The sequence below is a fragment of the Notothenia rossii genome (genome assembly GCF_949606895.1).
Source record: "Notothenia rossii genome assembly, chromosome: 2".
NCBI classification, from domain to species: Eukaryota; Metazoa; Chordata; class Actinopteri; order Perciformes; family Nototheniidae; genus Notothenia; species Notothenia rossii.
In genome coordinates, this window is record NC_136904.1 from 59,776,272 (window position 1) to 59,799,680 (window position 23,409).

The window sequence follows — 23,409 nt, forward strand, 5'->3', positions numbered from 1 at the left end:
TTATTATTTTATCTAATTGCTGAAATAGTAATACTATAATGATAATAAATACTTCCCCTAGGACTGAGTCATAGCGGCGGTGCTAAGGCACGTGGGCCCAGCATAATGTGAGCGCGGGGATTCTTTTAGTGTGTGCACGTGCGAAGTGCGCCCCGCCAATTTGTTTCTATGTATCTGCCAGCACAAGAAAGGCTCTTGAGGCCTAGTACCTAGCCAATTTGCTGCCCTAGGCGAGATTTTAGGCGAGAGTTTATATATACCGTAATTTTCGGACTATAAGGCGCACCTGAATATAAGCCGCAGCAGCTAAATTGAATGATGTGTACATATATAAGCCGCACTGGACTATAAGCCGCAGGTGTTTTAATGTTTAATTACCATATGTAAGGGTTCGTGCACAGAGGGGATTGTCGGGAAAGAGACGGCTGTTTGAGGAAGCTCCCATTTATTAACATTTCAACAAAGAAGTTGCGTATTTGCATAACGTATTCAAGTGTTACTTTAGTGCAATAGTAGCTACAGAACATGTACTGTGCTGTGTAAACTGTACTGTCTCACATAGCGTTTCAGACACACAAACTTTTCAACTTTCAAACTTAAACGGTGCGCTCCCAGCGCACGTACCGGCAGTGATCTAAAGCAGTGGTTTTCAACCAGTGGTACGGGGACAAACTGTCTCGCTCTCGTAATGTCTGTCTGTCTTGCTCTCGTTCTGTCTCTCGTACCACTCTCGGTTCCACTGTTACTTTTGCGCGCTACCTGTCTCACTCTTTTCCGGCCTCCAGCTTTTCCTGCTGGAACCCGCCGCTTAAAGGCGGGGGTCCGCGGACCGGCCATAGAGCCCATAGAGTTAAAGGTGGTGGACTGTAACCTGTAAAATCCATAGATTTAGGAGGTCCCCTAATGGCCGTTAGCTGTAAAAATCCATAGATTAGCCGCACCGTTAAATAAGCCGCAGCGTCGAACAATGGGAAAAAAGGCGCGGCTTATAGTCCGAAAATTACGGTAAATGAAAAATCTCTACAAAAGAAAAATACACTACAAAAACAGAAACTTATTGACATAGGTAATATACGTCAAAATGGCTTCAAATGTATTCAGTATTGTATGAACATGTTTGAATCGGGGGGTGGACGTCACATCCTCCAAGGGGGTCCGGGGGTATGCCCCCCGGGAAGAGATTTTTTTGAACATTTTACAGTAAAATGCTTCAATCTGGTGCACTTTGAGCACACAATTACTAGAGACCTGATCTAGGGGGTACAACTCTAAAACACCCATATGAAAAAGATCGGTTTACATTTTAATAATCAAATAAGTATATGAACATAACCAATAACCCATAGCCAATAAAAAAGAAATGTAACTTAGTTTATTTTTGTTGTTCATTTATATCTTATTTTACCAAGTTAACATTTATTAATTTATGCATATTTTTGTATCTCTCCAACTTTAAACAATATTTTTGGTTTACTGTCCTATAGTATGCATTGGAATGATTTCAAACCTGTTTTTATTTATCCTAATAATTATAAAGGAGTGCCTTGGAAATATGTGTTCCACCTATTTGTTTGAGACCCACTGAGATAACTTAGACTAAAATCAAGTACAAAAACAACTATCTAAACACTCAGAGAGTCTTTTACCTCACTGAGCCTCTCAGTCTGACAGGAGAGCTCTCCTCCACCCTGGTTGTAGAAACATCTACTTCTTATATCCGTTAGCACTTTCATATGTCAAAAACCGGCCCTACCAGTACATACAGTGGCAATGTCTCGAGATTTAGCAAAAAATACACCTTTGTTGAACATACAGTAACACAAATCCACATAAAAAACAATCAAAAAGGAAAAAGGGTCTCCACTTATTATTATTTTAATAAAACAAAAAAAGTTAAACCTGGGAACCTGGCTGGCGCCCCCTAGCAGCGGCACGCACACTGATACTGTATAGCAGGGGTATTCAACTCAAATTCAACGAGGTCCAGTTAGAGAAAATCTCCGCATGCAAAGGTCCGGAACATCAAAATGTCTAAGTTGCTTTATGAATTAATGTGATATATATTGAAGTAGCCTGTAGCTTTATCAACGTCTGCATGTAATCAACAACTGACTGCCAATCAAATAAAGAAAGTACAATTCAAAAACAACAATATTTATTGTCAATTAACATTAAACTATACAGATACAGTAAATACTGTGGATATGTGTAATGTTCCTCCCGGGCTGCATTTAAAAATAAAATAGAGAAAATAAATAAAATAGCTTTTGAAAATATGTGCATCTTAAAAGTGCTTAATTTTAGATAAATAAAATAAAGTGTAGCAGCAGCTTGAGTTTCTCTTTTTCCTTGTTAACTGTTTCACATCATCACTTAACAGTTTCAGCTGATTATAAAACAATATCAGTCTTTACACATCATAACAATTGAACAGTTTTAAAGTTTCTCTTTCTTTCCCTCTTATATTGCAGTCCCTCACTCACTTTGTTTTAATTCAGTGCGAGAATTGAGCTTGTCCTGCCAGGAGTTTGTAAATCTGGGGGAAGATTTTATTTTTTTAAAATATTGAAGTTAAAAGCATCAATCTGGTGCACTTTGAGAGCAAAATGAAGAGATCTATGGATACATCTTTCAACACCCATATGAAACAGAACTGTAAGCAGATTTTTCTTTTGGGATATTTTACAAATCAGTCCCCTTTTAAACTCTATTCTTGTTATTTTTAACAACTTTTTTGTTACTGTCATATAGTATTTTATGCCTGTTTTTCATTTAGTCTCATTAATAACTATAATGATCATATCAAGGTGTGCCTTAACCTCACTGAGCTGAGGTTATTTGAGCCTCTCAGGAGAGTGCTCTCTTCCACCTGGTTGTAGAAAAGCTCTTTAAATTCATTAGCATAGCTAGCTAACCAGATGCTAATAACAACAGATCGCCACTGTGCTTACAACTAAAGACACAGCCACGCAAACACTGCGGCCAGGGGCGGCGGGTAGGGATGTCCCGATCACCTTTTTTTGCTCCCGATCCGATTCCGATCATTTGATTTGGACAATCTGCCGATACCGATTTTCCCGATCCGATCTTTGATTTTGACAATCTGCCGATACCGATTTTTCCCGATCCGATGCATAAAAAAAAAAAAGAAGCATTCAAGTTGTCCCTTAAAGTATTTTTTTATTTAAATGACAGTACCCAACTACCCATTCTATCCAACATGGATATAGGATATTCTTTTTTCACAGCAGCATTGGATAAAGCTTATCAGTGGTCCACCACAAAATAACAATGTAAACAAATTGAGTGCAGATAGTGCAGTAACAAAACTAAAATAACTCTACTGGAAAGAGGTAGCTTGACTAGCTTCACAAGTTCACATTCAGTCACAAATAAATAATAAAAAAAAAAAAAAATGTGGCTGAGTGCAGAATTCTAGCCTTAAGACTAACTAGTCTAGTATTAGTGCAATGAACAATAGCAGCTTAACATAACATGAATAAACAAAGTATTATATTTCCATCTTACTGGAGTAACACAATTCAAATATAAAATGTAAACAAAAATTGATATAAAATTGCAAGGCACCGTTTGTTTTTTTAAATCAAGGGACGGTCAGCTCTTGAATGTAAGCTGCACTCTTACTTCTTACTCACTCTCAGGCTTCACAATTAAGTGGAGGTTTTTCTTAAGGAAAATCAGCATCTCTACCCTGTCAGGTGAGAGCCGGTTCCTTTTCTCATCAAGGACGTTGGACACTGCACTAAAGAGTCTCTCACTGTCCACAGAGGTGCAGGGGGCAAAGAGAAACCTGGTTGCAACAGTAGCCAGTGAGGGGAACCGTGAAGCATTATCTTTCCAGTAGCGTAGTAGAGGATTGCTTTTCCTAGGGCGGGTTTGCTCTGAGAGATAGGTCTGTACCTGGACATCAGCTGATGTACTCACGGACCGGGCCTCTAGCTGATTCTCTTCCAAGATCTCGTCCAAGACGCTGCCCAGGCTGTTGCTTGCTTCTTGGCGTGGTGTCTTGCGCATAGGCTCTGCTGCCTCTGGCTCTTCACTGGCAGCCCTCTCTATCTTTGCCACCTCCAGGATGAGGTTATCCGTGGCAAGCCTCAGATTGTCTGACTTTGTGAAGAATCTGAAAATAGATAAATGTAACAATTACCCACAACAAAGAACAACATAAGACAAGAAGACACCACACAGCACAACAGTTAAGTCAGGCAACTGCCTTACTTCTATACAAATCTAATCATTAACAGACCTACATTTAAAAAGGAAAGAAAAATAGAAATTGGCTTGAATAATGAATACTGGTTGGTTTTATATACATAATTATAATAATGTAATAGATACGATTATAATAGCATTCAAATGGTACATTAATTTACTGTACTTGCCTGTCTTTGTATCTTGGATCCACTAGAGTGGCGATGCTGTACAGTGGCTTCTCCTCTACCTCAGCAAAGCGGGTCTCCACTGCCTCTAGGAGCGTGCTCTTCATTGTTCTGACCCCCTGGTCAGTGGTCTTCTCCCGAGAGAGTACACGTTTGAGGGCTGTTATTGCAGGGATGACATCAGCTGCAGATGCAGTGGGATTGCTCACATCCCTGGTGAGTTCCTCAAATGGAGCTAACACCTCAGCTGTCTTCTCCATCAGGGTCCACTGGTTGGCTGTCAGTGTGGCTGGCATGCTGTAGTCAGCTGCATACACAGAGAGAGCCCGCTTTTGCTCCAGGATGCTCTGCAGCATGTAGAGGCTGCTGTTCCATCTCACTTGCACGTCCTGCTGTAGACGCTTGACGTCCATCTTCAGATCCTTCTGGATATCTTCCAGCCGGGAATAGGCCAACGGGGAATCTTTGAAATGGCCAACAATTTTCCTCGCGGTGGCCAGTGCGTCTATGACGCTGCGCTGAGACAGCAGACCCTCATGCACAGCAAGTTGGAGCGTGTGTGCAACACAGCCCACACTCGTTATTTCCATATCATCCATGGCTTTCACCATATTTCGCGCGTTGTCCCGCAAAATGACATGGACCCGAGGCTTATCTATTCCCCAACTGTTAAGCATCCCCTCGATGGCCTCTCTCACACGATCTGCTGTGTGAGATCCGCGAAAGTTCTGAGCGTGCAAGGTCACATGTCGTAAATTAAACTGCGAGTCGATCCACTGTGCAGTGAAGCTAAGGAGTGACATTGGACACACAGAAGAACTCCATATGTCTGTGGTAAACCCGAAAGCAGGCACGTCTGTTAACAGGGCTTGCAGGTGGCCACAAAGCTTGTTATGAAGGGCAGGCAGAGCTTTCTCTGTAAAGAAATGACGAGAAGGCAACTCGTAACGTGGCTCCAAGTGCTCCATGAGACGGCGAAACCCCACGTTCTCCACCACAGATAACGGCTGGTCATCCAACGCGATGAATTCAGCTATCTTGGCTGTTATTTGTTTGGCCTTGTCACTGTTCTGGGACAGTTTCTCTTTCCTTTTCAAAGTCTCAGAAAGTGTTGGTTGTTTTAGTGCCTTTGCCCGAGTGGTCGATGTGTACTCCTCGTGTTCTTCTTGGTGTTTGTTTCTCAGGTAGCGTATAAGATTGGTCGTGTTGAACGAGGCTCTGTTCTTTCCACCGCGCGGAACCTCCGCCTCGCAAACATGGCATCTGGCTGTTACACTGCCTTCGCTTTCAATTTTAAAATAGTTCCAAACTCCTGACATTTTCTGTGTCCCGAGTCACCAGCTGAACGTAGGCTCTCGTTAGCTTACTGCTACTATTAGACACTGCGCCCTGCCCACTCGGTTGCTAGATTTGAGAGAAATAAGCAACCAGGTATATGAAAACAAGCCCAAAAGAAGCAACACATACATGATGTTGTGTAATTTTAAACCAAAACTAAGGCCTCAGGATGACTTTAAGATGTGAACATGGTCATTTTTGTTTTGTAACATTAAATAAAATTATAAAAATATTTCCTAAATTTTTTTTTTCCCGATCCCCGATCTCCTTGCTCCCGATTCCGATCGATTCCGATCTTTGGAAAATCATGTGATCGGCCCCGATCCCCGATCACGTGATCGGATCAGGACATCCCTCGCGGCGGGTACTGTAGGCTAGGGAAGGCTAAGCCTTCCCAAATATTTTTGTCACTGCATCTGGTAAAATTAAAATATTATAATGTTTGTGTCTTTGACATTAGCGTTGCTATGCAGCCACCAGTAAACTGTACTACGAAGCCAGTTCAACAGACCCTGGATATGTTTGAGTTATCTTAACTAACCCTAACAAACGAGATCTCGCTAAGCGGTCCTACGATGCTGGTTATCAACTGGGTAAATCAAGCCAGGGTTTCTCTGTCCGGCTGAGAGCGCGTTCAAGGGGCGGGGCTAGCAACATTTGACCAATCACAAACATGGACAAGCGTACTGACAGCGCAGCGTCATACTTCATTAATGAAAATGAAACTATAATATTGACAAATATGAAGAAGTTCAACTTTAAACATCCATGACATAATTACATTTGAGTTGAGTGTTTCGTCAACTTAATGTGTTGCTTAAAATAATACTTCTGCATACAGTAGACCATGTGACAGTGTGACACTGTAAGTGTTGCACGGCCAGATACGGCTCGAGAAGCTGACTCAGATAAGGAAATATATGATATGATATTATATGATCGATGATGTGATTGATGATGTGATATGAAAGATAAGTGTGACACGTCGGCGTCTTCCCTGCATGCGGCAGTTGATCTGTATTTCCTTTATCCTGTAAGATGACTTGATAGATTTAAACTCTGCACACTGAGCTCTGATTGGTCAGCAGGCGATGCTTTCACTGAGAGTTGATCTCGGTTGATCTCTTATCTATTGACGCCGGAGGCGGGCAGCGTCAGGTAAAAAAAGTTATTTAGCCTTCCCAAACCTGAGCCTCACGTGCCGCCTATGACTGTGGCATGTGTACGGCTCCTTATGGTTACTCCAATATTTGAAGAGCTGGAGCGGCGTTCCGGTGCTCTCCGTCAGCACTCCTTTCAGACGAGAAATATACCACGTGAAGACACGTTACGCTCATGTTGTGTTCAAGGAACCTGTCCTTGGCCAGGAGAAAACAGGTACTCGCTTGTTTAATTATTTTTGCGGTCTAGATTTCTTCTTGTTTTTACTTGAGAAGTTGTCCGTCAGTCGGACTGACGGACGGACTCCCCCCCCCCAAAACGAAAACTCTTCGGTTCTCCACGAATTACACAAGTCACCCAAATCAGCGTTAAAAAAGCGTGAGGCGCCGAAAAATACCCTATTAATGTATTGATTATAGGTCCGGGTCCGTATAGGTCGGCGTCTGGGTCCGGATCCGGACCGCGGTCCGCCTGTTGCCGACCCCTGCTGTATAGTAATGAGACGTAAAATGGCATTTAACTGTTGAGGTATTTTGCTGGTGAGAGATTTGAGTTGCTTTAGCCTGTAGGATCTAGTAAGCCTACTACTTGATTTGTTTTAGATAGGCACAACATGTTTCAGACCTTATTTTCCTGTTCCATGTTCAAATAAACCATTTTCAGTGGTACCGCTGAGAAGAGTAATTCTTTTGGTCATGGAAAATTAGGTAAAGGTCATGGAGAAGTCATGGAAAATTCATTTAAAATCATTGGTGAAAAAGTGTATGAACCCTGGTTTGGTTAACAGGGACAGTATTCTCAGCACAGGCATAGCTGATCACTTGGAAGCTAATGTGGGAACTATTTCGTTTGAGAGAGGGGGGGATGAATTCATTCACCATAAATGGTGCTTTGAGCGGATGCGTCTAATACCAAGCAACTGTTTAAAGAAAGTTCTTAATAGCGTTTTACACTCTTCTTACCTAAAGTTCAGAGGGCCAGTCCGAGGGCTTTCCTTGCTGCACATACCTTTTGTGTTTGGATAACAAACACTGGATGGTTGTACTGTCATACTGCTGAGCTGACAGGTCAAGTGAAGGTCCCACATTCTCTTCCTTGTATATCTCTTCCCAGAAGGGGTTCAACACTTCCTCATGCTAACAATACAAATAAGTTTAGGTCTATAACAAAAGTATTCGATTTGTCCTTGAACAAAATGAATTTGTTTCTACAGCAACTCATGTACTGTGTCTGAAGCGGTGATTCAAAGCCTGCGTGCACAGGGTGGACGGTTAACATTACACTTTGTTTGCATATGTTGACTGACAGTATACTAATGTTAGTTTGTTAGTGTCATGTGCCCTTGGTAACCCACAGTAACCTCCTGCTCTGCAAATTCTCCATGAGTCCCAAGTTGAAAACAGAAAAGCTTACTTGTCTGTTATTAGTCATCTTGAAACCATAATACATGCAGTAGATCAGTTCAGAATGAAGCCTATCTATCAAACCAAAGGTATTTCTAAAGATTGGAGTTCCTTCTAAACCAGGGCTCGACATTAACGACTGCCCGATGGCCCGAGGCAATCTAGTATTTAGCTCAGGCAATGAAGCCTCACCTGCTGGTTGGCCGATCGGGCAATCTATTATGGCAATTGTGGAGACGTGTGCCTGACAGCGGTCAAATCGGTTGGAAAACGATGAAAAAGTTGCCAAAGGTCGGTCAACCCGTCTTTCTTCATGGACGTCGACATTTTGTGTGCTTCGCGGATGCGCTCGGCTCCTCTCAACTGCTGCTCGGGTCTGCTCGGTCAGCTTCCAGATGAGGAGCCATTCGTTCGACCAACTTCGAGATGTTCGGGCTGGCCCGGTCAATACGATTTCTATACAATAAATACTACCCGGACAATGAATCGAATTTTCCCGGGAATTTCAATTTGTTACGGATTCTGATGCTGAATACCTAACGATCAAATCATTTAAAGTCAGTGTATTACAATGTTTCTTAGTCCACCAAAGCAAGGTGAACAACCTGGAAAGAAGAAGAGAAAGACTGAGCTGCAGAAGACTGTTAGTCGTTGAATCTCAGGAAACGTTGAATCTCAGGAAACTAAGTCATTGCCAAACAGGATATCTAAGTCGTTGAATCAGTAAACTAAGTCATTTCTTTATTAATTCTCAGGCATAAATGGCAGAGTACTATTTATTTGTATTACATTATGCAGGTCATTAATTTGTTGTGCATGTGCAGGTCATGAAATGCAATAATATTTTCACATGCAGGTCATTATTCAAGTACTCCACGACCACCCTGAACGTGCAATTTGTTTATAATTAATAATTGTATAAAGCAGTTATTTCAGGGTGGTTTCGACCTCTTGCCAATTCTTAATTTCTAATAAGCCGGCCAGTGTACACTCGAGGTCTCCCAGACTAACAGTAGATAACATTACAAACATTTTTAACAGGGGCCATAATAGTGTAAATAATGTTTGTTTTGGCAGTTATTACTGAATGTAATGTTTTCTACTTTTTTACATCTGGGAGGGCATTTGCCTTCATCAGATGGAAAGTTTCTTGACCAACAACTTATGTATTTCTTATAGCTATGCAGGGCATGCAAGCGAGCAAACACAAACAAGAACTCATGCAAACAAACAAGTGAAATTAAGAATAACATTGAAATTGTATAATATTGTGGTGGTTCATCTTATAATTCAGTCTAGAGAATGAACCAGACAGCATCTAAGACCTGCAAAAATCTAAATGCTCTAGGGCAGTGGTCACCAACCTTTTTAAGCCCAAGATCGCAGACCTCGGCCTAGGTGAAAGGCGAGATCTACCTATTGCAGAATTGAGTGAAAAAGACGGCCCAGGCAATGCTTCCAATTTGAGGCCTTTTATAGGCTAATTGCATCTGAATTACTGTTACAATGAAAGCTCCATAATCAGCTCACGGCATATAGGCAGGGGTAAAGTGCTATTGGGGGGCGGACCTCACCTCTTCTAGGGGGGTCCTCACCTCCTCTAGGGGGGTCCGGGGGGATGCTCCCACGGGAAGATTTTTTTTTTAAATATTGAAGTTGAAAGCATCAATCTGGTGCACTTTGAGAGCAACATGAAGAGTTCTATGGATACCTCTCTCAGCACCCATATGAAACAGAACTGTAAACAGATTTTCTTTTTCTTTATGGATATTTTACAAATCACTCCCCTTTTAAACTGTATTCTTGTTTTACTGACATACTGTATAGTAGGCTATTTCATACCTGTTTTTCATTTATTCTCTTATTGTTTGTATAACTACAATGATCATATGAAGGTGTGCCGCGGAAATAATCTTTTTAATAATTTGTGACAAAACCGTTCTAAACACTCAGAGTCCTTTAGCTCACCTGAGCCCCTCAGTCTGACAGGAGAGGACTCTCCTCCAGCTTGTTGTGGTAACAGCTCCTTATGTCCGTTAGTTAGTTAGTGCAGCTAGCTAACCAGATGCTAACATCACGGTTCCCGCTAGCACCGGTCCCTCTCTCTCCCTCTCTCCGTCCCTCTCTCCCTCTCTCTATCACACTAAATACGCTATTGCCACACACACACAGAGCCAAGCTTGAATGACACAAGCACACGTGTATTTCCATGCAACTCTCTGATTGGTGTGGTGTCTTGCCTCTGTTGCGTTCAGTGAACACGGGAAATTACAGCCCTGCCGTTGTCTCTTGTGTCATGATGAGGTTCACGTAAAGCACGATTAATGTATTATATTATTGAGGTGTCTCAAATATACGTTAATCAAGTGGCACCTGCTAACGGGGTGCTGGATGATAGGTTTACATCTAAAAAAATATTTTTCAAACATTATTTTAATTTAATTTTACTTTTGTTACTTTTTTTTTAACGGTCCGCGATCTACCCGCACAACACTCGCGATCGACTGGTTGGCGACCACTGCTCTAGGGGGAGGCCCCCAAACCCTTCGTGCATCATTTCGTCCACGCGCATTTTTCAGGGCAATCTCTATTGGGCTCAGGGCGATCTGTAAATTAGCTTAGATGGCCCACAGGTACTGTAAACTCTGCTGAAGGGTCTTTGTAACAAACGCCCAGCCGAAATGTTTCATTTGCTACCACTTCCCCATCTCTTCCCTAAACTTCTGTACACATACAAATGAGTGAAATTGAACACTGATATGTGTGTGAACGTGATCAGCAGATCCTTGGAAACGACTCTTAATAATGGAGCATCAAGCATGAACATCAGTGATTTCTCTTGTCAGGCTATTTTCCTTTTCTAAATAGAACACTTTCATGATTCATGCACATGCAATTTCAAATGAAGCGAGTCATGTGTTCGGTAGATGGACACCTCCTGGTGCAGTTGTCAGAGTGATCTCCATCTCAGGGTGTGTCAAGTCAACAGCCACATCCCGGCTTGTTTCAGCTGCTGAATCAACTCGAGACAAGTGTGCATAGTATACACCTAATGATGGGCTAAATGCAGAGGTGTGGTGCTGTTATGGAAGGGTGAGTGAGGAGGGGAGTGTTTGACAGAAGCACACAGGATTCTCAGGGTGTTTCGCAATGTTGAGTAAAGCTGCTCCAGAGCCACTATTTCAAGCATACTACGTCATCGAGTGCCACCGAAGGACTGTTCCAATCTCCAGCATACTTGGAATTCTACTGAGCCCAGCGTACTTCGTAGCGAGAAATTTCAAGGCTGCACATGTGTAGACTCCGCGGTCTTAAAATCCCCATAATGCTTTGCGCACGTCCAATTTCCCCAAATCTGTGGCGGAAAATGTAAGGCGGGGCCTCTCATATGACACACACCTGCACACTTGCTCGCCTGTTCCACTCTTTGTTTTCCGAATGCCAGGAAGTATTCTTGCCTCGCTTCTGAAGCAAGTGACTCAACATTGAGAAACACCCTCTGGGATGGTGGTTGTAGATATTCTGGAGCTGGGTGTATCTGTTCATTCTGCATGCTCAACCCTCCTGGACATATCAAGTGTTCCCTGTCTGCTCTGTAATTGTTGCTTCATCCTTATCTGTGCAATGCCACCGACCACGCCCACATTATCATTATTTTTTGGCATTTTCTTCTTATCTTTTTTTTGTTTTAAAAGAAAAATATACATACAAACATACACCGATTGTAAAATGTATCACAACATATGAAAGTAACACAGCAGGCTACGCCCACCTTAGAATTCTGATCAAGAAATGATCATTAAGGAATCATAAATAATAATGAAGGAAAAGTGGAAGAGGGTCGTCCATTGTATAATGGCAAACTAACCAAAGCAAAAGTACTAGTACTTGAAAAGGATTTAAACATCTTAGATTGAAACAGAACAGAATTGTGGAGTTTAGGGAATTTTCATTTGAAAAGCAAGAAAAAAACATGACATTTGATTGTCCCATTCTAGCCATTCTATTGATCGATGAAGTTGCTGATTATCTTCCAGAGGACTTGATTTATCGTCTGGTTTATAGATAGTGAGCCATCTCCATCCCAGTTTTCTCAAAAGGTCTTTTTAAATGTGTCCTTTCAAGCCTTTATCCAAAGAAATGTCCTTGTTGCATGTAAATATACTTAACGATTCATCTATCATTTGCCAATTGCTTTTTCTGTTGATCAACTAATGGATTGGTCAGACAATGCATTGCAAGTCTACGTATAACTCACAGTGCTGAATGACCCCACCGCCCCAGTAACCAGACATGTGCAGTGTACTTCATCCCTTTTTCTCCCCCCTTTCCCACCTTCAGGCTACCAGTTCTTGTCAGTATCCATCCATCACATCAACTCTCCCCTCCTTCATCTCCACCTCTCCCTGTGCAGGGACGAGCCTGGGAGCTGAGGTGCTTTACTGACTTAATCAATAAAGAGTGGGGGGAGCAGTTTCCTCCGGGTGGAGGAGCCCTGAAATGATTGCTCAGACAACCTGGTGCCAACTGTAATGCTCAGCCGTGTCTGGGCAGAGTGGCTGGAGTCAGTTCTGTTGTCTTACCAACAATGTGATACTGACAGACAAAGTGTGCCCTATTCAATCATTGAATCAATATTTGTTTGAAAGCTCTTGTCCTGATGAGTAACTAGACATTTCTATTTCTTGAATACCTAGTACCAGGCATGAGTTCAGTTTCTGCCTTTGTTTCAGATGCATTAGGAACCTAGCATGATCACAGTTTCTCCTGCTCCTCTTGGGGTATCATTCAGCTCAGCTATAGCTGTTTGTGAAATATGCTCAAGCCTGTGTTTCTCAAATTCAGACTGAAGGAGTGGGGCTGTCTTTGGGGAGCCATTGTCCGTGCTTTGGTGTATTTCCTGCTTAGGCTCCACTGCTCATTTCTGAGCATGGTATTACCTTACATTACATGTCACTTGTTAGACGCTTTTATCCAAAGTGACTTACATACTCAATACTGTGGGCAATCCCCACAGGAGCAATTTGGGGTGAAGTGTCTCAGGGGCACAACGACATACTGACTGCAGAGGGGTTTGAACCTTTGACCCCCCTGATCCGAACACCAACGCACAACCCACTGCACCACACACCTCCTGGTATGGTTTTAGATAGGATGGTAATGCTATTCCTTCCTTCGACACAGATAGCTGTTATGCCGTTTGAAAGTGAGTTTGCCTACGTATCCCATTCAATTCATCATTTGATATACAAATATGTGTTAAAGGGTTTTACTGCACAGAAAGAGGCCCTAGCACTGAACCCAGGCGATGTCTTTCTTCAACATAAACTAAGCCAGGGGTCAGCAACCCCTGGCACGCGTGCCAGCATTGGCACGCGGCACCGTAACCAGTGGCACACTAGGAATAAGTGGAATAAGTGTGCAAAATATTTAAATTGTATTTTCGGATCCTGAAAGACACCGCCGCCAGAGCACGTCTCCCAGTTACCTGCAGAAGGAAGCCATGCACGCAACGTAGCCCCGCTCTCTTTAACTCCAGGTGACTTTCTGCCGCTTTCCTCCGTGGTGCACTGCTGATCGTTTCATCACGGAGGAAAGCACTTCACTAATTGCAGAACCCAAAAGGAGCTGTAGAAATGCCGCAGTTTTTGCGTGGCTGTGTATTTAGTTGAAAGCCCAGTGGCGATCTACTCATCTCTCATCGAAATAATATGCTACAAAGGGGCGGACTGTCCATCTGTGTTTTGAACTTTCCTGTCGGCTTCCAGACCGTAGTCGAGGAGGGCAGAAGCAACAAGCTTCAGGTTCAATAACCCACTTTAGCTTAAATGACTGGAGAGAGGCGAGCTCTTCTTGGGAGGCCGTTGCATTTATTTAGCTGTTCTTCTGTTTTACAAAATACATCACAGACCTCTGTTTTTCTGCTTCCTCGTTTCACTTCCAGAAACATACACACGTTCCCTCACTGTCGCTCTACCATCCACAAACACACATGCACAAGCCACACCCCTCTCTCTCTCTCTTAAAGGGACAGCGATCTCATCTCACTCTGCATGACAATAGAGTCTGTTTGCAGACCACAGCAAGGGGGCGGATCCTATAGGGGGCGTTTCCTATAGGGGGCGGATCCTTTATGGGGCGGATCCTAAAAAGTGTTATGAGCCCCGCCCCCACGTATTTCTTAAAGGTATATGACGCTCTGTTTCTAATTTATTTCAATGCTTTGAATGAATCATAAACGAACTTTGAAAAATAATAATTATAATTAATTTGCATAAAGAATGAACAGTATACAACCCACAGAGAAGACAAATTAATTGACCTATTGACAGATCATAATGAATACAGAGTCAATTTGATAGTTTATCATAACATAGGATACATTAAACTCATAAATTGTAGGCATATAATTTTTTACTGTTTGTGCAGTGGTAGTAATTATTATTCAAATCAATCAACTACATTTTATGGAAGATATTGCTGTATATCATTTAACAACAGGAGTAGAGGTTTCTGTACACCTAAAATACTGAAGTTGAAGTTACTGTCCTGATGTGTATCATTCATTTGTTCATGTTGTGTCTGGTGGTAAGATTAATTAAGTTAACGTATTTGTTATTTTTGAAACATTACAATACACATCAAATACTAAACATGAAATGTATAGCACATACCAATACATTGTACAAAGGAAAATATATACAGTACAAACAAAGAGGAAATTCTTCATTAAAAATAAACATTTGATTGAACATAAACATTTTATTGAGAGACAATAGAACAAGAGATGTTTGCCTAATGGAAGCCTAACCCCATCAGCCATTTTCATGGAAGGTGCCTCCAGCATCATAAAAACAGTCAATGCTGCAGAATCCTGCCAGATCATCTTCTGAGTACATCCCCAAGAGTTGTCCTCTGCGCCCATGTCCCCTGTAGCCTTCCGAGTCCTTGTACAGGTTGCGGCACTCTCTGCAGCTGGAGATCTGGAACGGGACCCCAATTTGTCCCCATGAGGGAAGCGAGTCCCCACACGTGAACTAATATATTCATAAACTAAACATACCCTTTACTATGCCAGTGAATGTCACTATATTGGCTTTATGAGTTATCGGCATAGGATCCGACAGAGGTATTTTTCCTGGGCAAACAGTGCAAAAGTTCTCAAGAGGTACGAGGCGCTTTGGCAGTGTCTCCATGTTCTGCGGTGAACACGCATCCGTTGACAGAACAGCTGGCAATTTCTTGTGGTCCAACAAGTAACATTTATTTAGATTAAGAAATACCTCCATGTTTAACAGCCGTTCTTCTATGGGTCTGCAGATGTGCCACAATATGGCCCTAGTTCCCCACCTTGCTGCAGAATGTGCACTTGTACTTATTAGGGCCTTCACAAAGGGGTGTTAGAGGGGCATCCCCCTTGTAAACAGTTGGGTGAATCTGGAAGAAAATGAGGAATTGTTTATTATTCAAACTGTTTTTATTTGCACTTTCAACAGTAACCATTCATATCACATAAATGACAGGAAAGTTTTTGAATGAGCTTTGATATTTATATTTCAATTGGATTGCTTATTAGTTTATGCAGCTCAAGGGGTCACATAATTTGTATAATATAAGTAGTGTTTTTGCTTATCGATATTAGGTAGATTTTATTATGTTACTATTAAAGACAGGTTAAAGAATGTGTTAGGTGAGCTATTAAGCATGTGTTAGATGACCAGTGACTCTTCTCTAATCATATTACTTTACCACATTTCTGATGACGCCATAACTAATGTTACATAATTATAGAAGGCAAATCCGAAGTGTTATTTTTACATATTGATTAGCAGGCAACATTTACTGAAAAGATGCGTCCGTCTCTCGTCTGGTTCATTACAACCAGTAGTTACAAACTGTTACAGTTACAACCTTAATCAGTACCGCACATCTTATTACTCAATTCAACCAACCAAGCTAGCCATGTTGTCTATCCGAATCCATAAAATATTATTTGATTAAGCTACAGTATGTAGGGCAGGCCTACTTATATTTCCAAGATAATACAACAGTACACAACAGTACACTAGCATCATGCTAAGTGCTGGTTAGCATCACAGCATATGCGCTAACCTTAGGTCAATTAGATGATCAGCTTTGGTAACACAAATCAGTATTGTTACTGAGCCTGATGATCTATTGACCTATCTAAGCTTAACGTTATTACAACAGTAGAGTAGGCCACGTGTTTATAGCATCATGCTAAGTTAGCATTTAATACCACAAACATTTTTACCACATACAACTATTTACTTTATTAACGCTTAACGAGGTTGGACAGTCGATGTTGTACTTTGATAACGAGACAATTGTGTGTTAAGAAAAATGATATTACAATAAATATAAACATGCATCTCTGGAAAATACTATTACCGCTGTTTCAAAGTGTTGTTCGGCCATCTTGAAAGAACGAATGACTTCTGCTGCGAGGATTTGTAAAAGCAGCTGTAATCCCTTAAATTGCATTACTGCCACCTACAGTATGTATTTCTGCTGAGTGTCATTATTCATAGGATCCTCCCCTTATAGGAAACGCCCCCTATAGGAAACGCCCCCTATAGGATCCACCCCCTATCTGCGGTCTGCATCCAGACCCATTCCCTGCATGACCCTAATATCATAACATGTGTGCTCTGGAAAATCACAGAACGGACAATCGTCCTTATTATTATGCCGTTTAAACCAATTATTTAAATGTGTTAAATTCGGCATCATGTAAGATGCGCTGACAGGTCCACACACTGCTTCCCCTCAGCGAGGCTCCCCCGCCATCCTGCCGATAGTTCACGAGCGTCAAGCGCCAAGAGCCATTTTGCTCCTTTTTCCCCAACATTTTTTTGTGTGGAGCCGCAAAACATATTTCATAGCTTGATAGCTAATAAAGTTGTATTTATTGTTATATCAGACAAAAACTACAGGTTTTTTTGCATTTATTAGGCTATGTATTACGTTATATAAAACTGTTAACCTCTAATAAGAAACAAACAACTCCTATAAGGAGAATTAAAAATAATACACAGACCTACTTTAACATAAATTAAACACAGCACTTGGGTAGCCCTCTGCACATTTGAAGGAAACAAATATATAATTAAAATGGGCCCACTTTGAAATAAATTAAACATATAGCTGCACCCTAAAAAGAGTTAAAGGTACGGTAGGTAAGAATGGAGAAACCAGCTCGAGTGCGCTAGAATTTGAAAATACACAACCGGAAAAAATCTGTCTCTTCCTTCAGACTTCCTTACAGAGCCCCTCCTCCAACACACACGAACGCGCACATTACCAATAAGGGCACGAAATAAGTTTGTGCACAGATGGAAGGCTGACAGGCAGGTAGGCCATCCAGTTATTTTAGCCGGGCCGGCTCAGATGATTGGTCGTGCTTTTTACAGCGCTACGGCTTCCAAAGATTAATTTGTGTATGTAATTATTGTCAAAGCATTTAATATATTCATTGCTATCGGCATGTTAAGAGCATTCCATGGAATATAACAAAGAGTTTTTTCTGAAATAAATTACATACCCCATTGAATTATGACTGAAGATCGTCAGCTGTCTTCCTCTCCCGATACGTAAAGGCTGCAGCAGCTTTGACAACTTCTCTCTACATATCAAACTTACCGGTAAACCAGCATCGTTTGCTGTGAAAGCATATAACTCTGTCCATGCAGAATTAAATCCTGTGTTCCTCCGGTACTTTTCTTTGATTTATCCATAGTTCGCTCATCGAGCCGGGGGTCAGGTTATTCACCAACAGGAAAAGGCGCTGGCGCGGGACCGTAGCAGGATGTGACGCATATTTTAGTTGACCTAATTAAAACCGTTTTGTTTTTTATTTATGTGTCACAGTATCACCTCAAAATACAAGATACGAAACATTTTCAACCATGCAACAAAATATAAATAGTCCTACAAATACTTTTATTTGATTTCCTTTTTATTTTTGTCTAAGCTCAAGGGAGCCAGAGCAGAGGGCTTAAAGGGCCGCATGCGGCTCGAGGGCCGCGGGTTGCCGACCCCTGGCTTAGCCGATCTCCATTTAGACAACAAATCAAATCAAGTTTTATTTATATAGCACATTTTTAAATGATCTTTGGTCGAGCCAAAGTGCTGTACATATAATAAAAATACCCTACAGTAGAGACACTTTACAGCAAATACAACAGCACAGTTTGTGCAGAATATCAGTATGAGAAAACGACACCCTCTGTCCTTAAGGCCCAGATACACCGGCCCGAAATCGGCTGTAAATGGGAGTCGGGCCAAACATGAGCGTGGGCAGGCCCTATTCGGAGTGGTGTGCGCCGCACCGTCGGGTCTTTTCTGCCGACCTGACACCTTCTCTTGTTGAATCGGCGTCGGGAACACCACCGGAAGTCGGACAAAGGGATAACACTGATTGGCTGTTCAGTTAGCGAATCAGTGCATGAAAAGTGTTAACGGAAGTGAGGGAGGTAAACAAATGATTTAAAATGGAAGATGGAACCCACATGGACGGCTATTTCACCTCATCGGTTTATAGAGCTCCTGTTCCTTCATGTTTTCAATGGACGAGAGTGAAAATGGAAAGAAAAACGCTATTTGTTGATTGTTTATATCACGGAGTCTGTTCTTCTTCTCTGTCTTCTGGTTGGTGCCTCTTTTGAATGATGAATACACACTACCGCCACCTGCTGGTAAGGAGAGTTATTGCCACTCACGCCTGCGCAGTTCATACGTGCTCGGCTCGGATTTGCGGTGTGTTCCAGTGCGCGAAGTCGGCAAATACGCAGGAGAGTCCGGCGACGCAACAGTCGGTGTCGGCGTCGGCGACTTCTCAGGTGACTGGCCGGTGTATTTGGGCCTTTAGACCCTCACATCGTACAATGAAAAACCTCTGGAGAAAAACCCACAGTTTAAAGGGGAAAATGGGAGAAAACCTCAGGGAGAGCAACAGAGGAGGGAGCCCTCTCCCAGGACGGACAGACGTGCAATAGATGCCGTGTGTAAATCGAAGAGATAATACATTTTACAGCGTAGGTAGACCAAATGTTTGGAAATGCATCTGTCTATAATAAGAAGATCACGCATTTTAAAATGTTTTTCGCCTGCAGACTTGTCAAAGCCTTAATTCATGGTTTTTACTATCCGGTATCAGTATGTTGTTACTTCGGCATCATTTTGAAACGTGTATTACAATTAAATCACGGTCAAATATGTTCATCTTGTTGTAGTTGTAGCCCCTTTGACAGCGATTCTCTCTCTAGTTTAGCAAACTCAGCCCGACTCAGCCCTGTTTGTTGGCATCGATAGAACCACGATTTAGTCGGGTCAGAAAAAAGGTGAAAAAGTAGCCCCGGGCCAAAACTAGGCCAAGTGGAAGCGCAAGCAAAAACGGGCCCCGCACGGCTCGGCACGCTTAAAGCGAGCTCCGCGCTGCAGTGGAAACGCGCCATTAGACACCCCGGGCCAGCATAACGTACTTTCCACTTGCCCGCTCGGGCCACTAAAAATATTGCTTTAAAAAAATTGTCCGGTGGTATTGGTATTTTTGACTAGCAATTTAGTTAAATTGTTTCGTTTATTAACGCTATAACATAGCGTTTCGTGAGTCGGTCGTCGTTGTTGGGTGAAAAGTAAAAAAGCAGGCTCCCGTGAGCGGGAGCGCGCTCCTTCACTACAAACTATCGCGCCACCTAACCATTCGCGAAAATGTTTTTAATACCAGCGGTAACCGGCCAAGCGCCGGCCAAAAAACCATCTTCAAATAAAAGAAAGTCACCGGAGGAGTTAAAGGACAGGGAGATATGAAGAGGGAGAGAAAGTTTCAGCCAGCTTGATCGATGGAGTTGGCTTCAAGTGGTGCAGTGACGCGTCCTAAAACCCTTTTATAATCTATCGATTAGATTTATAATTCGAAATTTATAAAAGTAGGGTAGACATGTGGAGATTATCCGGCTCAACAAAACGTGCATTTATCAAACAGGTTTGTTTTCCACAGACCTTATTTCCAGCTATTTTCCAAAACCCTGTGGAGAAATCCCATTGCTTTTTGTGAGGGAACCAGCAGTTTACTTCCTGGTTTTAGGACGCGTCACTGCACCTCTCAATATGATAAACAAGGTCTTATTTAGTCGGCTCTGTACACCAATGCCGACCTATGCTGACAAGCAAGTGAAGAGTAGAAAATATAAAGGTATTGGCTTTAGGGAAATGTCCCAGCAGTTTAGGAGAATGAAGGTTCTAATCAAATCTATTACATAGCCATTACATTTCTAACTTCTAATGACAGGAAGGCAGAAAGCGCATTATACAAATAATAATACTCACAATAATAGCAGACATCTTTTAACAATGACCACAATATCATTATTTTAATAAACCAAATATGAACAATTGAGGAAAATGAGGAAGAACTGATGATTCAAATGTTGTAGTACAAGTAGTAATGTAGTTAGTGCATAAATTACTATTGCAACAAATGTGTTAATTTTCTTCATTATAAGTCGATTTTTTTTGGACGAATGCTCCGGGCCAGTGGTTACAATGGTGGGGCCAGTGATAATACAATTCCACCGGCCCAGAGGGCCAGTGGCATTTTACCCTTAATGTCTAACCCTGCACTACCAAGTCTTGTTTTCTTGATTCACTCCAATGTAAAACATTCTAACTCAAAGACCTCTGGTAATGGAACACGACCCAACTCAAACTTTGAAGAGATCCTAGAGACACTGTACTTTGTGTCTTTAAGGGACTGGCTTCTATTTTTGTTTCTGTCTGTGTCCCTCCCTCGTGGACTTACTTGATCAATAGCCTTTCTCCTTCATTTACTGCATCAGCACATTGTGGGAGTAGAGTGTGTGTATGTCTGAAGTCAGTGTGATTGACAGTGGCAAACCCATGGAGAAGTCTGTGTAACATTTGTCTAAAGCCTGTGCTAACACTTTGGATCAATCAACCTTGGACACACACAAACACACTTATAGAAAAACACCTCTGCTGCTGCGTAGTTGTTTCCCTCTACTCTTAAGCCCATGTGCATTGAGCATGCTTGTACACCAGGTTAAGGTCCATTTCCAGAGTGAACCAGTCATTTCAGCTTGAAGGGGGACTTTGGAGCCTTGGCACAGCCCCCTGTCAAGTGGTAATCCTTAACCAATGCAACTTGGTGAGCATTTGGAGGGCAGAGATTTGTGCTAAGCTCGGATGAAAATCTGCGACACACAGCGCTCTGCTGCATGAGGGAAAGCCTTCAAGATGATGCAGCACACAATGTGTATCTTGCCCTTGCTTTCAAATTTGGCTGATTCACAAAACCCAAAAGACGTGCGTGTGAGAGTTGCATAAGGCCCAATGGTTCTAGTGTATTGTCAGGAGGTTTCTGTGTGTGTAACGAATGAAGCAGCCCTGCCATACTTCTGTATGTTGTGTGATTGTGGTAGAGCTGTGTGATTTATTGTTACAATATTACTTTGCATAATGAAAGTACATCGTCAAAAAAGTCAAATAAATAAAATGCACTACTTACTATGAAAATATTAAAGGTTGGAATGAGTCATTTATGTGATATTCGCTGCATTGCCGTACTTGGGTTAAGTCGCAAGATTTAAGCACAAGTGTTTCTCTACCAATTCAAAAGATCAACACCTTTAAAGAGCATCTTGAGTTTTTTTTTTTTTTCTACATTTATGCTTAAACTTGCTTGAAAATTACAATTAAAAAAGTGAATGCAGGATTTGATATGTTTCACGAGACATAAGGGCAGGAATTCAGAGGGAAAGGAGCAATTTAGAGCTCTGCTCTTAAAAACGGCTTTTTTTTAAGGTCATACGTCAAACGCGTCATATTACATCACGCAGGGGACACATCTCCGCTCTCTGACCGCGGGTATAGTAGAGTTGCGTTGAGTAGAGCGGTTGTGTTTTAAGGAGCTGGTATTTTTCGGTAGTTTTACATTGTATTTCACCATTTGTAATCACGGTGCAGTATTGTGTTTGTGCAGGTTGCACAAATACCAGCCTGTCAGGACATCGAGTCCACAGTAAAAAGGACCGGAGCTAGCGTTCGTTCCTGGGTGCGTTGTGCATCCACCTCCCTGCAGCACATACTCTCCACAGCTTTATCAGGAAACCATATTACTTCTCTCTCCCCCCCCCCTTCGCTGCTCTCTCTCTCTCCCCTCCGGTACACGGCACTGTAAGACATAGTGTGGAGTTGCATTAGGTAACGCTGTGGTGGCTGTACTGCTCCAGCCGTCTCCTTTGTGTTTGTTTGTTTCCCCCTGTCTGTGTTGTTTGTGTGTGCGTGGTGGCTGTCACTCCTGGCTCCCGGCTCAACCTCCACTCACCTGCTGCAATCAGCTGTGCACCCTCCCCGACTACACACCTGCTTTCCATCAAGCCATTTACAACGGCATATCAACGGAGGCTCCACAACCTTTCTCCGCCAGATCGTCAAGTATCAGCCGTATCTCGCGTCTCCACTCCGGTACACAGCACCGTAGTGTGGAGTTGCATTAGGTAACGCAAAATACGGCTGATACTTGCGCATTAGTTTCTGTTATGAATCAGTAACAACAGTCCTGCCAGTAACGTTACTATATTATCAATGCTACTTTAGTTATAGCCTGATATATGATAGCTAACTTTACAATGTTGTGATGTGACGTTAGCTAACATTCTGTAGCTAACGCCGGTCACTCACCAAGATAGCTGCCCAGTTCTCCACTGGTTCTCCTCACACCACAGCTCAATTTCTCTCCGATGGCCGTTATTTCTTCTAATCCTTGGCTGCTCCTGGTCTATTGGACGCCTAGCAGGCTCATAATTATAAGGTTGTGGTCCGTCATATGCATTCGAATATTCATGTTCAACTTCTTCTGTGTCTTCTGTGTCGAAACTAGCATTGGGATCCATGTTTATTAATACGTTACACCGGCCGCTCTCCCCCTTGTGTCCCCCATGTTACGTCACACGCGGGAGGTCACGTGCCGAGGCTTTTTTATGCGGAAGTGAACATTTCTTACAAAAACGACGCCAGATGTCACTGTAGTGTATATTTCTGTATATTTTTTTGAAAATCTAGTG

The 23,409-nt window shown here is 42.2% G+C and overlaps 2 protein-coding genes across 26 annotated transcripts in view; one reads left to right on the top strand and one right to left on the bottom strand.

Moving 5' to 3' along the window:
* clasp1a (cytoplasmic linker associated protein 1a) overlaps positions 1–23,409 on the top strand; it is a 108,213-nt gene that overhangs the window by 5,705 nt on the left and 79,099 nt on the right. The window lies entirely within an intron of this gene.
* Positions 3,579–23,409, bottom strand: part of LOC307027915 (zinc finger BED domain-containing protein 4-like) — a gene marked incomplete at its 5' end in the record, with an annotated part of 35,728 nt that continues 15,897 nt past the window's right edge. The window contains 3 exons of the mRNA XM_079662611.1: positions 3,579–4,141; positions 4,404–5,684; positions 7,908–8,035. Coding sequence (XP_079518737.1) covers positions 3,649–4,141; positions 4,404–5,684; positions 7,908–8,035 — 1,902 coding nt within the window. The 3' untranslated portion in view covers positions 3,579–3,648. The remainder of the gene's footprint in view (positions 4,142–4,403; positions 5,685–7,907; positions 8,036–23,409) is intronic.